At 41.1% G+C, this 14,997-nt stretch overlaps 1 protein-coding gene across 3 annotated transcripts in view; it reads left to right on the top strand.

Annotated features, from left to right (window-relative positions):
* Positions 1-14,916, top strand: part of col5a1 (procollagen, type V, alpha 1) — a 73,963-nt gene extending 59,047 nt beyond the window's left edge. For 2 of the 3 annotated variants that reach the window (XM_085280081.1, XM_085280079.1), the window contains exons 44-66: positions 228-281; positions 409-462; positions 563-670; positions 751-804; positions 923-1,030; positions 2,738-2,791; positions 2,987-3,094; positions 3,228-3,281; positions 3,386-3,439; positions 3,533-3,586; positions 3,674-3,727; positions 3,831-3,938; positions 4,115-4,168; positions 4,244-4,297; positions 4,456-4,563; positions 4,794-4,847; positions 4,934-4,969; positions 5,065-5,118; positions 5,235-5,502; positions 6,731-6,843; positions 8,370-8,438; positions 11,868-12,101; positions 12,335-14,916. In XM_085280081.1, coding sequence (XP_085136207.1) covers positions 228-281; positions 409-462; positions 563-670; positions 751-804; positions 923-1,030; positions 2,738-2,791; positions 2,987-3,094; positions 3,228-3,281; positions 3,386-3,439; positions 3,533-3,586; positions 3,674-3,727; positions 3,831-3,938; positions 4,115-4,168; positions 4,244-4,297; positions 4,456-4,563; positions 4,794-4,847; positions 4,934-4,969; positions 5,065-5,118; positions 5,235-5,502; positions 6,731-6,843; positions 8,370-8,438; positions 11,868-12,101; positions 12,335-12,481 — 2,055 coding nt within the window. In that variant the 3' untranslated portion in view covers positions 12,482-14,916. Of the gene's footprint in view, positions 1-227; positions 282-408; positions 463-562; positions 671-750; positions 805-922; positions 1,031-2,737; positions 2,792-2,986; positions 3,095-3,227; positions 3,282-3,385; positions 3,440-3,532; positions 3,587-3,673; positions 3,728-3,830; positions 3,939-4,114; positions 4,169-4,243; positions 4,298-4,455; positions 4,564-4,793; positions 4,848-4,933; positions 4,970-5,064; positions 5,119-5,234; positions 5,503-6,730; positions 6,844-8,369; positions 8,439-8,503; positions 8,573-11,867; positions 12,102-12,334 lie in introns of all 3 variants that reach the window. The other variant, XM_085280080.1, reaches the window with a different exon arrangement.
* The last annotated feature ends 81 nt before the right edge of the window (positions 14,917-14,997 follow it).

Below are 14,997 nucleotides of genomic sequence, written 5' to 3'. Positions count from 1 at the left end.
AGCCATCACGATAAGCCCCCTTCAGAAGTATATTTTTTAGGGAAGGAGTGATGTAATTGAGATATCTATAGGCAGATCTAAAGGTACAAAACAATGTTTTTTGAAAGGAAGGACAGTTCAGGCAAATTAGAGATTGTTAAGAATATTCATTGTCAAAGTTTTATTTTCCTTTTATGTGCATACCACTGGCTATTTTTTTGTTTCACGCTTCGATGCTCTCTTCACAGGGAGAGATTGGAGAGCCGGGCCAGAAAGGAAGTAAGGGTGACAAAGGAGAACATGTAAGTTTGTCTGTAGAAAACACATCATTTATTCATTGTTTTGCTTTCTAGAATTCTGAGGCTGATACATGAATTTTAAATACTGAGTGACAGACAAAATTACGCTTTTTCATGTTCCCAACTGCAGGGTCCACCCGGTCCTACTGGCCCTCAAGGACCTGTTGGAGCACCGGGTCCTGCTGTAAGTGTCCATTTTGAGCTATGTGTTCACATTATTCAGTGCCTTATCTATGTGTTAGCAGACTGACTCTCATTATCTCATTATCTCTTCTGCTGTGCAGGGTGCAGATGGTGAGCCTGGTCCCAGAGGTCAGCAGGGTATGTTTGGCCAGAAAGGAGATGAAGGATCCAGAGGATTCCCCGGACCTCCAGGCCCAGTTGGTCTGCAGGTGCGAACTAGAGTATTAAGCAAACTTCAACCATGGTTTTATTTAGAAAGATCTGATTAAATAATTTTTTAACCTTTCAGGGCTTACCTGGTCCACCTGGCGAGAAAGGTGAAACTGGAGATGTTGGTCAAATGGTAAGAGCTTAGTTTGTGCGCATTCTGACTGTGTTATCATTGAGCACCTTTACACTACAAGGAGCATGAAGATGAATTCCATTTCTTAAACTGAGGTGGCTCTGCTTGTTGCCTACAGGGTCCACCAGGTCCCCCTGGTCCCAGAGGTCCCTCAGGACCCCCGGGAGCCGACGGTTCTCAGGGACCTCCCGGTGGTATTGGAAACCCTGGTGCTGTTGGAGAAAAGGTAAAACTCTTTTTCTTTTTCTTTTTTTTTTTTGGATGGAATGATTTTAGCCGGAAACTCAACCATTCATGTGTATAATGTAGTTTGATTAGTCCCGTCAGTAGTGGGACTTTTGAGGCTGATAACATAATCAATATTTAATGAGTTGAAATTCTGATATGACACATTCATATCAGCTGTTTAGACTCCTGACGATCGAACTTTTCCTCCGTTATAGATATATTTGCGGTGCTGGGTATGTTTATTTTCAGACTCACCTGTCATAGAGAAAAAGTTTTAACTTGGAGAAGCGAACTTAAAAAAGTCAGATTCATTGTGCTAAGCAGTTTGTTTGGGTTGTGTTTTATACAAAGACTGATACCTCTTGAAAGGCTTTTGCAGCTATTAATATTTCACATGCCTATTTATATGATACCATTTGGGATGTTTTTTTCCTACTCGAGAGTGACAGATGCACGCCAAATCGAATGGACAGGGTGTCATTCCCGACAGTAGCCTGCTGCTGGGGTGGAGAGATTATAAATAAATTGTCAAAAAGATCTTACTGCAATTCTAAGAAGATAAATGCATTATTAAAGGCGGCTACAGCTTTCATTTGTTGCTGCTGCTTCATCATCGAGGCCTCCTTTGGTAGTTTTTGCAGCCGCTGGAATGCAGCGCTGGGCAGTTTTTTTGTTGTTTTTCAGCGCTTGCTGTCCGGGGTGATGGTATAATTTGCTTTATCTGGTTCGGTCAATAGAATCACCTCTTGCTCCTTTCTAATCTCCCCGAGGATAGCCTGTCCTGCTTCTGTGCAAGCAAACACAGCGGTCTTTGGGCTAATCGGGCGTCAGCTGAGCTGGCATTTTATTATCCAGCCCAGGGAGCTGCCAAGCGACAGAGTCCTGGCCTTTTTTTGGTAAACACATCCCTCACTGTGTCTGTGATGAGCAGCTGCCTTTTCCTGGTTTTCCTATTCTCAGCAGTCCTTAGTGAAGGTCATCATAAGAATGGAGTCAAGGCCTCTGCAGGGCTTCGGAGGCGCAGCATTGCATAAAACAGCAGCGTACGCCGCTAATACAGGCGGATCAGTGAGGCTTGTAAACAGCCATACCAGCTGCTTAGAGGGAATTTCTTGACAGCATGGAGGCAGATTTTGGAAAACAGCCAGACACTAATTTAGAGTGTCAGTTGATGTTCACAACACAGAGCTATTGTTCATGCTAGAGGGAATCTGGATATGCTTATCATAACGAGTCACTATGCAGCTTGTCGTTGGCTCTGCAGAGCTGTGCCATCAACTGACATCCTTGTTTCCCAAACATGACATGGGCTAATATTCTTCCACTAAACACGTGTGTGGTAGACCTCAGTAGGGAGGACAGTAGTCTCATATGGCAGTGAATAACGATAGTGCTTGGCATATAGGTGAGTCAACAGGGCAATAAGGCAAAAGGAAGAGGACAAGATATATGGGCAGGGTCCAGGGAGAACAGTGAGGTCAGCGCCGTCCTTGCTCCTGCCACCCAGTCTGCCTGCACTTGATGAATTGAAATCTCTTGTGCCATCTCTTTCTATTCCCATTTTTGGTGACAAGGACACTGGGACAGTGAGGGGCTGCAGTAAATTATGGGATTTTTAGAACCACAGAAGATCAACAAATCACTTTACTTGTAATGTATGTCTCTCTCTCACCTACTAATACCCCTTGTTGCCCACCTCTTTCAGGGAGATACCGGTGAAACGGGAGAGCCAGGCCCTCAGGGAGAAGTTGGCCCACCAGTGAGTTATCTCAGTCTATTTCATTTCATTTTTATTAAAAAAAACACAACAAAGAGTTTATCTATAATGTCCATGATGTTAAAAAGAGATTGTATTTATCTTCCACAGGCCATTTTCCTCATGTTGTACACTAGCAACTCTGAATTCTAGCTTATACAAGTAATTGCACTGGTAACATGCTGCATATTATTAAAGGGTTCAAGAGGAGAACGAGGAGAGAAGGGAGAGGCTGGTCCGGCTGGTGCTGCTGGACCTCCAGGCCCTAAGGGACCCCCAGGAGATGATGGTCCAAAAGGCAGCCCAGTAAGTTCTGTTCCAGGTTTTTTATTAAAATACACTTTGCAACATAAGTCATTAAGCAGAGGACGATCATAGTTACTTAAAAGTAAATGTCTAAAAAATAACAAACAAAAAATGTAACTTTATTCATTTTCAGGGTCCAAGTGGTTTCCCTGGTGACCCCGGCCCCCCTGGAGAGCCTGGTCCAGCTGTACGTATGGCAGCTGTTCTGTGAATAAACCATCCAAACTTAAGTCTTTATGCACTTTTTATTGCAAAACATCATGACTGAGACCCTCTTCAATTCCAATACAGGGCTTAGACGGTTTACCGGGTGACAAGGGCGATGATGGAGAGGCTGGTCAGGCTGTGAGTGTTATTTTTTCTTTTCCACTCTGCTGCATGTCATTACTGAGAAATGTAAATAGTCTTTTCAATGTTGAATTATTTCTTTTAAACCAGGGTTCACCTGGACCAACTGGAGAATCTGGTCCTGCTGGACCACCAGGAAAGAGAGTAAGTGCTGCCCTGCACTGTCTTACTCCTATCCTTGTGAAAATGTTAAAAAGTTGCTTAATTTATTTTATTTTATTTTTTAAATAGGGGCCTCCTGGACCTGCAGGACCCGAGGGAAGACAAGGAGAGAAGGGAGGCAAGGTAATTCATCCAAAAACACAAAAATTTTTTTGTGTAAGTAAAACAACCTAACAAATGAGCTAACATCAAATGTTTTCGTGTGAATCATTTTCCTGTGTGAAAGGGAGAGCCTGGGTTAGAAGGTCCCCCTGGAAAAACAGGTCCCGTTGGTCCTCAAGGATCACCCGGAAAGCCAGGTCCTGAAGGTCTCAGGGGAATCCCTGGTGCTGTCGTAAGTATCTTATTTCTCAGCCTCGCAGCGATTCATCACTGTCATACCTTTATGTAGTGTGGTTTTGTTTAAACAGCATATATGATTCGCTAATTTGCTAAATAAATCCAGAATATTAAAAGGAACTGGTTTTCTTGTGAAGTGGGGTTAAAAAAACTCTACAAATGTTTTTGCAGGGAGAACAAGGTCTACCTGGTGCCCCAGGCCCAGATGGACCTCCCGGACCTATGGTGAGTAGAAATAACTTGTATTGCCATGCCTCATATAATGTGCGACTGGATCTGACAGCTTACATTTTCTCACAGGGCCCACCTGGCTTACCTGGTTTGAAAGGAGACTCTGGTGTCAAAGGAGAAAAGGTGAGCTACTTCAGGAACCAATTTAGTGATTGCTGAGTTGTTTTTTCCTTTTATTTTTTTGTTTTCCACTGACCATCAAATTCTTACTCCTCTGATTGGAACGTGTCTCATTAAATGTTGCTTTGATTACATGTGCTTGTGTTGTTCTGTTTGCTCAGGGCCATCCAGGTCTTATTGGTTTAATTGGACCACCAGGTGAACAGGGAGAGAAAGGTGACAGAGGCCTTCCTGGTCCTTCTGGATCAGCTGGTCCCAAAGGAGACAATGTGAGTAAACAACACTGCACCTACATTTTTGAACAGCAGCTCAGTTTGTGCCATTAGTCAGCTAGCTATTGACAGACTTTTGTTTGATCTTCCTTATTTAGCAAGAGCAAATTGGTACCACTGGTGTTAATATCTTTCATACTAGTCAATACTGTTGCCTTAGGAATAAAGAAGGTTTTTTTTTCTTGGCACACAACATTTATGGATTTGCAATTTCTCTTTTCTTTCAGGGTATTGCTGGTCCTGCGGGTCCACTTGGTCCCATTGGCCCCCCTGGATTACCTGTAAGCTTAGCACGTGTGTCTTACTATAGACTCATGATGTAATGTTTGAGCCAGTACTGATCACTTGATTGTCTCTGTGTTTTTAGGGTCCCCCGGGTCCTAAAGGAGCTAAAGGCTCATCGGTAAGTGATTAACCAAAAGCTGCAAAAAAACGCAAGCATTTATCATGACACTTATTTACGAAGATTAACCGCTGGTTTCATTTTGTCCTGCTCAGGGTCAAACTGGACCAAAGGGAGAGACTGGTACACCTGGACCTCCTGGCCCTCCTGTAAGTAGATGCTCTACTTTTTGAGCAGTAAAATTCAAAATGACGAAATCAGTCATTATAATTTTGGTTGACAGTAACCGACATTTATCTCCTCTCGTGTCATCTCTCCATAAAAGGGACCTCCTGGTGATGTCATCCACCCACTCCCCATCCAGGCTCCTATTAAGGGCCGATCACGTAGGAACATCGATGCCAGCCAGATGGTGGACGATGCAGCTATGGATGCCAACTATAAAGACTATGATGATGGCATGGAGGAAATCTTTGGCTCACTTAACTCTCTTAAGTTGGAGATTGAGCAGATGAAGCACCCACTGGGCACCCAGGGCAACCCTGCACGTACCTGCAAGGACCTGCAGCTCTGCCACCCTGATTTCCCTGATGGTTCGTGTTACATTTAGCCCAAATTGGTGCTTTGTTTAATTCTCTTTCTTTACGCCTTTTAAACTTTAACAAAATCAAACACAGCTAGCTAGAAATGTTTGTAGAAAGTCAGTGTTACTGGCCACAAATCGGGTATGTAATGTTAATGGTGAAACAAACAAAAAAAAGAAGAATACAGCCTGACTCAATATTTCCTGTTTCACTACATGCTCTTTTAACCCCTCCACCACCCCAACATGCACATCTGGGCTCCAGGGGTGGATATACTTGTCACCCCTTATTTCTATATTGTAACATATACAGGGAGTCATGTGCCCTGCATAACTTAAACCCAGCCTTTAATAATGGGTCATGATGAATAAATCCGAAAGATGCTTACAACTAAAAACAAACCAAAAACCAAAAATAAATTAATAATATAATAATGCATTAAATTAAGTAATTTTTTCTTAATCTGCCTGCAGATTAAAAACCTTTTTGTATTCATATTTGAATGTGTTGACTGGACAAAACAAGCCATCGCATTCCTGTGTTTTTCTAATATTTATTTATCATGAAAATAATTGTTAGTCACAAACAAACGTCCAAATATAAATCACTGTTTAATTCTGTTTTGTAATACAGAGGCGTATTATATCTGCAGTGTATCCGTCACAGGAGCGTGACACTTGCAATTGCTCACATACGGACTAGTTAATTACTAATTAATTAGTAAACAAAGTACTTTTCCACTTCTCGGTGCATCATCCATCTCTAGGTGAGGATGTTATCAAACAGCAGGATTTACTTTTCAAAAATGAATGTTTGATAAACCATCCGGGATGTCTGGCGTGCTAATGAGTGAGGTGCATACCGCATAACCACAACATCCAAGGTTCAATTCCCTCTAATTGCTCCAGTTTCCTGATCGCTGTCTGCTTTGGCAGCTGTTAAAACGAAGCCAAAACCTTAAAAAATAGGATCAAATAATGAAATTAAATAATGAGTTATGCATTTATTAGCAATGCTAATTTAGAAGAAAAACACCCACAGTTTAGAATGTGTCTAATGTGAACTGAAGATGTAAACACAGAGGCACGACACACCCAGTGTCTAGCCTTACCTTGACCTCAATGAAACACTATATATATATTGAATTATATATTCTGTGCTCTCTCTCTCTCTCCCATCCGTGTGTGTGTGCGTGGGTGTGTTTTTGTGTGTCTTCTCCCTTCCTTTATCTGTCCAGGTGAGTACTGGATTGATCCAAACCAGGGCTGCTCCCGGGACTCCTTCAAGGTTTACTGCAACTTCACAGCAAGCGGCGAGAGCTGCATCTTCCCAGATAAGAAGTCTGGAGGGGTAAGTCTGGCTGTGTGTATACAAGCAATGCAATCGCACAACATGAGATGACAACACAGTAAACAGAAAGTTTGGGCCTTAAAAAAACAACAAAAAACAAAATCTTTGCTATTTTCATCGTCTATTTTGGTGATAAGATTGACAGCAAGGGTAATGTGAGCCGAGCACTCTCGATAAGCTTTTTAAAATTTTTTACCCTTCACATTTGGGACTAACCTGAGCATGCCAAAGCAACACTATATACAACAGTAAATGTATTTACCCGTATAATTAGCCTCCGCGAGATTAGCCAGTGTGTTGCTTCTAAGAAGATGTGGGAGATAATTCACCAGGACTCCTCCTGCATATCCCACGAGAGGGACCGAGTTATTTTGCTAGCGTGCAAAAGTCTCCTTTTAGTCCTGCAGCGAGACAAGCACTCACATTCACTCTGTTGTTTCAGAACCATTTTTAGATAGAATGACATTAAGGACTTTATCACCCATAAAAGCCTTTGGCAGGTGAGAAGATTTTTGCTTCATTATGCATGAGTGCGTGAAGGAGTGTAGCACAGCGGAGTGGTGAAACATTGGGAACACTGTCTTTGACGAGTCGGGGGTTGTGTAATAGCGGCGCGCTACAGCCATTTTAATGATCCCACTCACCAAGCCTCAGAGGAGCGGGAGTTTGCCTAAGCTCGGAATAATGAAGCAGACTTTTTATAGCGCGCTGGTGATGGGCTGTTCTCATTCGTGTCAGGGCTGTGAGAAAGAAAAGCCCGCGTTGTCTGTCTTTTTGCTTTCAGACATCCAAACACTCCCATGCGCGTTTTGAGATGGGCGCAGTGGTCACAAGAGCACACGCTTTGTAAGATCCTCAAAGGGATAGTACTGCCTTCAAGGTTGAATTTTCTCCTCCACTCTGTGCACCGTGGCAAAAAAAAAGTGAAGGTCACCTTGGATGCAGCGTGGGTCTAATGTGTGCCATCTCCCAGCGATAAGCGATCTCCGGCCCATCATTCATTAACGCATTAAGCCATTGATGACAGCCCCATATCAGACCCTGCTCTCTAATTATAGAGAAATTCATCATTGTCATGGCTGAGACCATTAGAGCTGTGCCCCCGTTGGCCAGTTCACAGCTTTTAATGGCGTAACAAAGTTAGTGCACCATGGCTGCACGGCGCTGACACCGAGCAGCAGGGATGGAGGCCCCCACTATCAGAGCTCCTTGCCTGCGATCATTTCTTAATTAATCACTGTGTACTCATGAATTTTTCAGCGGCAATTAGCTGCCAGCCCCAGTGTGTACAGTACAAAATAGCATAATGGCTTACAAAAATCTTCTTCCCTGGTCCAGTCGGTCGGTCTCACTGCGAAACTGTTTCAGGTTTTTGGAAGACTCCTCAGAGGACAAACAGAAGGCGAGAGAACAAAGCTGAGAGGGGATGTGGGATTTCTGTCGGATCTTGTTTCCTTTTCTTATAACACTGCTGTTTTTCCTCCTCCTCCTCCATCCTCTTCCTCTTTGTCGATCCATGCCCCCAGGCTAGGCTCACTTCCTGGCTAAAGGAGAATCCCGGTTCCTGGTTCAGTGAATTCAAACGTGGTAAACTGGTAAGCCAGACCCCCGACTTTCTCAAGTCCCTTTCCCTTCCCTGAATGCCTCTTATATTTTACAGAGCAAAATGGCAAAATGGCCCAAAGACTCGCCAGGCACATGGTATAGTCACTACAAGAGAGGTTCCCTGGTAAGTGTTGCTGCCCGCGGTCCCGGAGTCCTGGCTCAGGTCTGGACTCCGTGTGCCTGAGGCTCTGCATGGTTCTGGTTCTGTGAAGTATGTATCGACTGGCTCCTCGCTTGCTGGTTGTTTCGTTATTGAGTTGCATGATTCAGCATGAGCTGCACTCACCTTCAGTCCAACGACATAGTCGGATGCTCTTACACGGAAATGGAGGAGAGGTTTGTGGACCATTCAAAGCAAGAAATGGAATCTGGTGAAGAAACATATTTAGTCTAAAAAAAAGGAAAACAATGTGCGTAAAAATTCTTGTCATACCTCTGCTACATTAAGAGAGCATCTTTAAAGAGTGACTGTGTGCCTTGACAATCCCACGGCTCTGTTAGTTCATCCACTGATAGTTGATTTATTAGTGTGGACAAAACGTCTCAGACTGAATGCATCGCTTACACATTTGTTATTGTTTTTTTGTGATCTCGACAAGCTCTTGCCTCAGCAGGGCATCTGTCCTCCACAAATGGCAAAACACAAGTGTCATTCTCTCTCAGCTTGCACTCACATTCCCATTCTCTCCCTTAAACGCTGGAGAGTACCTCTGAGTCAAATGGGTCAGGCACTCAGTCACAACCCAGGGGCCCTCTGGGTACTCAGTCACTGTTGACTTGCGACTGTGATGATAAAGAGGTAATGTGCCTATGATGATGCCAGGCTGGATTCACACGCTGTACGGGTCAGGGCGGGAGGGAGGGGATGACGAGTGGTGGGGTAAATGAGAAAAGCACGGACCTGCTCAGCCACAGTTTGAGCCACAGTGCCGACACTCACAGACATAAATTACAGAGAAACAGTCTTAATTTTTTAAAATATATTCATAATTAAAAAATCAAATTAGATCATTTATCCTCATTATTAGCTGGAGATTGCGTCAAGTCAAAGTGTCGGCACTCTGGGCTCTTTATATGCATGTGTGTGTGCATGGACCTTCGCTTACGTGGAAGAATGAGTGGTAATAGACGAACAGACACACAGACAGTTTGCTGCTCTGGCTGCATGGAAGGGATCCGCATGTGCATGAGTCTTCAGTAAGTCCTGTTTGTCTGAAAGACAAAGTGACCATGTGGATCTAATGGATTCCTGCTGGTTGGTATGCAAATAGTCATTTACGGACATTAAAATGAAATACAACTGTTTCCAAAATCTGCTGTCTTGTCAGTCAGTCAGGATTACTATAATCAGCTTAATGCGACTTTTTGTTTTCCTTCTTGTAACATGAGCCTGAAAAGCAGGGATGCTGGGTTAATTATAGGCTAATTAGCAAGCAATTAACATATCATTACTGCCACATAGTTCCTATTACGACAATACATTTTCATGATTTTACCATAATTTGCTCGTATCACTTATATAGTTTACATAATCACACAATTACGATTTAAATGAGCTCTTTAGTTATGCTTATTTTTTATACTTTGAAGGTAGATTTGTTCCGCATTAAGCCTTGAACATCAGTGCAGCTCCCGGGCATAAGGCCTTGGAAATATTCTGCACTTATCCTCCTCTTCTAAAAATTTACACATATTTGTACGTTACTTAAGGATAAGGCTGGTAATTACATTTTTTATTCGTTGTCAGCAGATTTCATTAAAGACCCAAACCAACAATGAATTACAGCACTAATAAGCACAGTGTGTTTAACACCTGATAGCGATGCTGTTATAAACACTCAAAATTGTACTAAATGTGTATTGAACTGCAGCTGAATATGTGCTTTTTGATCTTTTCTTATAAAACTACACAACACAGATGCTCTAAGAACTTAAAGTAAAAATGACAGCTCTGTATTGCGGGCTGTTTTTGCAAAGATTTAAACATATGGTATTCGGTAGTAAGGTTGCTCTTGGTAATGTCAAGGCACTTCACCTGTTCAAAGATGGGATTTCAGCTGAATAGGTCACTAAAAACTAAATTACCCCCTGTCTTGGTTTGATATTTCATCGTCTCCAAAATGGGAAAGGGCATTGCTATTTTGAGGAAATGCTCCGTGTATGTTCCTGCTTCTGTTATGATTGACGTTGTTCTGTCACACCTGGAGTATTGCCCAGTCAGCTTGTCAAGTGCTGCTGAAAAGCATTTAAAAAAACAAGCCTTCAAAAGGCGTAGAACAGGAGAGACAGATTAGTTCTCCATTGTTCTTCTCGCACTTGTGTTTGCGACGTTCATACATTGGTGGGGCCAAATTAACATCTAAATTAAGGTCAGGTCTGTTATTCATAGAAAGATGTGCCGCAGGTCTCACATAAGTAGCCTGTTGATTGTAAGAGGACGCTGTCAGTAAACTAATTGCACGGGCTCTTCAACTGGTTCCATTTTAGGCGCCATGTTTAATGTTGTTGCTGTTGTGAAATGTAAAAGTGAGGTCAGAGGTCAAATGTGACATTATATTGAGATGCAAACTATAATAGAGTATTTATAATTCCCATATGACAGTGTAATTTCTTAAATGTTGGCAATAAAAACAAAGGCAATAGAATTTTTTAGCAAAGTTTTGAAGATAAAAGGGATTTAATGAAAGTTTGACCTTATTTGAACTTGAAGAAGAGGTTAGATATCCAAAGTATTGTGATATTTTGAATCCCTATATGCCTAGATGTTATCAATACAAACAATGGCAGTAAGAAACATAGTTTTACTGCTCTATATATTATAATTATCACATTGACCTTCAGATCACTCTATTGAACTTGAAGGAAAGGTCAGAGGTCGGATGTGACATTTTAAAGCTTGGTCCTTTCTGCATATTGATAATATACACCAAACTTGAAAGAAACATAGTTAAATCAAGTTAATTTCCTCAATTTCCAACCAATCAATCATGAAGCTGACCTTGACAACCTGGATGTAAGACAAATATTAATGGTCTGTTAACATTAGTCCACTCTACACCACTACAAAGGTTAATGAGAATTCATTCAAAAGTTCTCAAGCTATCACGTTTACAGACAGAAAGAACGACATATTTGTGAACGCCTAAAAAACAAAACTTTCTTGGTGGAGGTAATAAACAATGAAAAGTCTTTAGTATTGGACTGACATTAGCATTGTTTGGTTAAGGTCTTTATTACTAATTTTGATGAATGCCAGCCTTACTGCTCTACTAGGTCTATATGCTGAGTCATATTATATATTAATGGCACATCAAGTTTTTTGTCTGGTTGACTATTTTCAATAGTCAACACATAAAAAATGCTTCCAGGTGACAGAGGAAACTGCATGGTGTAAACATGGAAATGTCTTCTTTTTGCAGCTTTCCTATGTGGATGCCGAGGGCAATCCCATCGGTGTGGTCCAGATGACTTTCTTGCGGCTGTTGAGCGCAGCAGCCAGGCAGAACATGACATACAACTGCTACCAATCGGTGGCATGGCAGGACCAGGAGCAGGACAACTATGACAAGGCCATCCGCTTCCTGGGCTCCAACGATGAGGAGATGTCTTATGACAACAACCCCTACATCCGCGCCTTAGTTGATGGCTGTGCGGTAAGTCAGGGAAGTGTGTGCGTATGTGTGGGTGTGTGTTTTTTGGGAGGTAAGCTGGGTTCCTTTGATGGAAACTGTTGGAAAGTTATGCTTTGAGTATCTTTGTAGTCGTTGCGTGAGCAGGAGTCCAGCAAATGTGTGTGTGTGTGTGTGGTGTTTCTTTCTCTTTTTTTGAAAAGAATATTTTCCGCACACTGATTCTTCAACCCCACTGTGTCTTTTCTCTTTGACAGCTGAAAAAGGGCTATGAAAAGACAGTACTTGAGATCAACACACCAAAGGTGGAACAGGTGCCATTTGTGGACGTCATGTTCAACGATTTTGGCGGCCCCACGCAGAAGTTCGGATTCGAAGTGGGGCCCGTCTGTTTCATCGGCTAAGACTTTTTAACTGAGCAAATGGAGAAAGAAAAAAAAAAAGCATATTTTTGTTTTCTCAAAAACAATTGATGAAAAAGAATAAGACGATTCTATTTGTAAAAGAAAAACGTTACTTTTTTTTTCCAAAAAGCAACAAGTATAAAGTAAAATGAAATCAAGTTGAGAATGCGGTGAAATTTTTTTTATAGGAAACAGAGGAAAAAACCTTGAAACCTCAGTGTGCCTTCTCCATCACATGCAAGTTTTGAAACTGGATGTCAGATCCTCCTTCCTATACAGTTCACTCACACACAAAAACCTAGCCCCATGTCACCACACTTTTGTTCCAAACAACGAAGGCGACCTTGAGAGCCGCAGCCGTTCCAGACGGTCGCGCTATGTGCCTTGGACTCCATTTGATTTGGCTCTTTTTTTTCTTTGCTTTAGTTTTGATCTCATGTTTTCCTTCATCTCCCTGGCTTTGCTTTTTTCTCAGTTTGTTTGCTCATTTCACTACGGGAGCTTTGTTTGTGCATAATTGTCTCCCCATTCTCTTGGGATGGGCCATATATATATATATATAAATATATATATATATAAATATATATAAATGATTTTTTTTATGTTTGTAAGTACATTCTGTATATTTTTCTGGGTATCTTTTATTGCTTCTGGCTTCAAAACATGCATGTGACTTTCTATATTTGTGAGGTAGGAGCGCGTGGACGACATCCAAAATTTTAGAAAAGTGAGAGAATTCGACTTGTAAAATCAAAATCCAGAAAACAAACCCCAACCCCGTGGTGAGTCCTGTCTTGTTGCAACTGTGGAGCACGCCTTTGTTGTAATTTAAGAACAAAATGGAAATAAAGGACGAAAACAAGCTCTGTTATTATGTGACAGTTAATTTGCAGACAGAAAACGAAAAGAACAAAAAAAAATACATTCCTCCTTTTTGTGTCCTCTGAACAGAACAAACCGCATTGGTGGCAATATTCTTAACTTAATAAAAGCCTTCTTCACGTTTCCTGAAATCTGACTGCAGTGGGAGATGATGATGGTGATGATGTCACATTGTAACGAAAACACAAAGAAATCGAAACCTAGGTGCTATTTTCTCTCTCTTCTGTGGTGCTATGTATTTTTTCTAGTTTTGTGTTTGAAATATGGAAAACTTGTGCTGAGAGTAACTCCATCGCCACCAGTCCCTTTGACTCGCTTGAGCATCCAGTGGTGGTTTATGCATGCCGTTATTTTTTTGTTTGTTTCCCATACATAGCCACTCTGAGATCAGTGCAGCATGTTATCTCCTGCTTCAGCGGACCACACAGATAAGAAATGGGTCTGTAAAAAATGTTGGAAATGACGAGAGGGATCTAAGATGGTGCTGTTGGCTTTGCGTATCAATGCTCTGTGACGCTGCATTTTTTTTTTTTTTTTTTGATCATGTGTGCCACATGAAACTAGGTTAAAAGATGGACATGTTGCAATTGGGCCAAATGGATACAGTGCAAATTAGAAGGTCCTTCCACCAAAGGTTTTCTTTTCTTTTCTTTTTTTTGTTATGGGAAAACAACTCGAGAAACTTGTTGATTAGCCAGATGGAACGGTTTGTTCATGCAGCGTCAAAACTTGCCTATCGGTCTATAATTCTTTTTTTATTTTTTGCCCTTATTGTAATATTGCTCTTTGTTCAAACTATGCACTCTTTATGCTTATGACCACTAGTATCTACCACAGAATTGTTACAGCTCTTCTTTTTTTTTGGCTTCCTTTTTAAAAAAAGAGAAAAAAAATCTTTAAATATGTGACTTGAACCTTTTCTGTTAAGATAACTCAATATGCTTGTAGATCTTTGGCTTTATTTTTCATTTGACGCAGTAAATCCAAATTTAACACTCCGCTCTCAATAATAATTATAATGATTTTTTTTTTTTTAAAAGAACAAACAATTATTTTGTAAATTTCCAGAACCAGCAGTGATGCTGCCATTATTTTCTTTTTTTTGTCTTTGTTTCATTTTGTAGATTTTCTGTTTGTTTGTTTTTCACAGTTTTGTCAAACCTGTGTAAGGATCAGAGGATAGAAGATATATTGGTTTTTATGTCAATAAATCCAAGTTTACTGTGGCCATCCACTCTTGTATGTCTTTTGAAGCATTAAAACCTATCTGTATGCATGAAATTGTAAAGTTTTTTCTCTTGTTATGATTTTTTTGTAGCGTGGCATGATCTCCGGTCCATGTGTTATTCATCAGGATACGTTAGCTTTTTTTTTTTTTTTTTTTCATTGCCACAGATGGAAAAAAAAAAAGAAGAAGAAGAAGAATAAAAAGGTCATGTCCACAATTGTGAAGTGGAGAGAAACTGATGAACTTGTAACTCTACCAAAGCCAATGTTCGTTTGTAGTATATTTATTGTATTATTTAAAATAAAAAAATAAATGTTAAATGATACCATAGTGTAAGTGTAAGAGGCGCCCTCTTTACGTGCAAGGTTATTATTATTTTCCACATGCCATCTATTTTTACACAATA

This window comes from Mchenga conophoros, linkage group LG7 (genome assembly GCF_057382185.1).
Source record: "Mchenga conophoros isolate Kocher_MC1m ecotype Shallow Benthic linkage group LG7, M_conophoros_male_GT1.1, whole genome shotgun sequence".
Classification (NCBI taxonomy): Eukaryota; Metazoa; Chordata; class Actinopteri; order Cichliformes; family Cichlidae; genus Mchenga; species Mchenga conophoros.
Note: the sequence above shows the minus strand (reverse complement) of the source record. Positions and strands in the feature narration are given on the sequence as shown.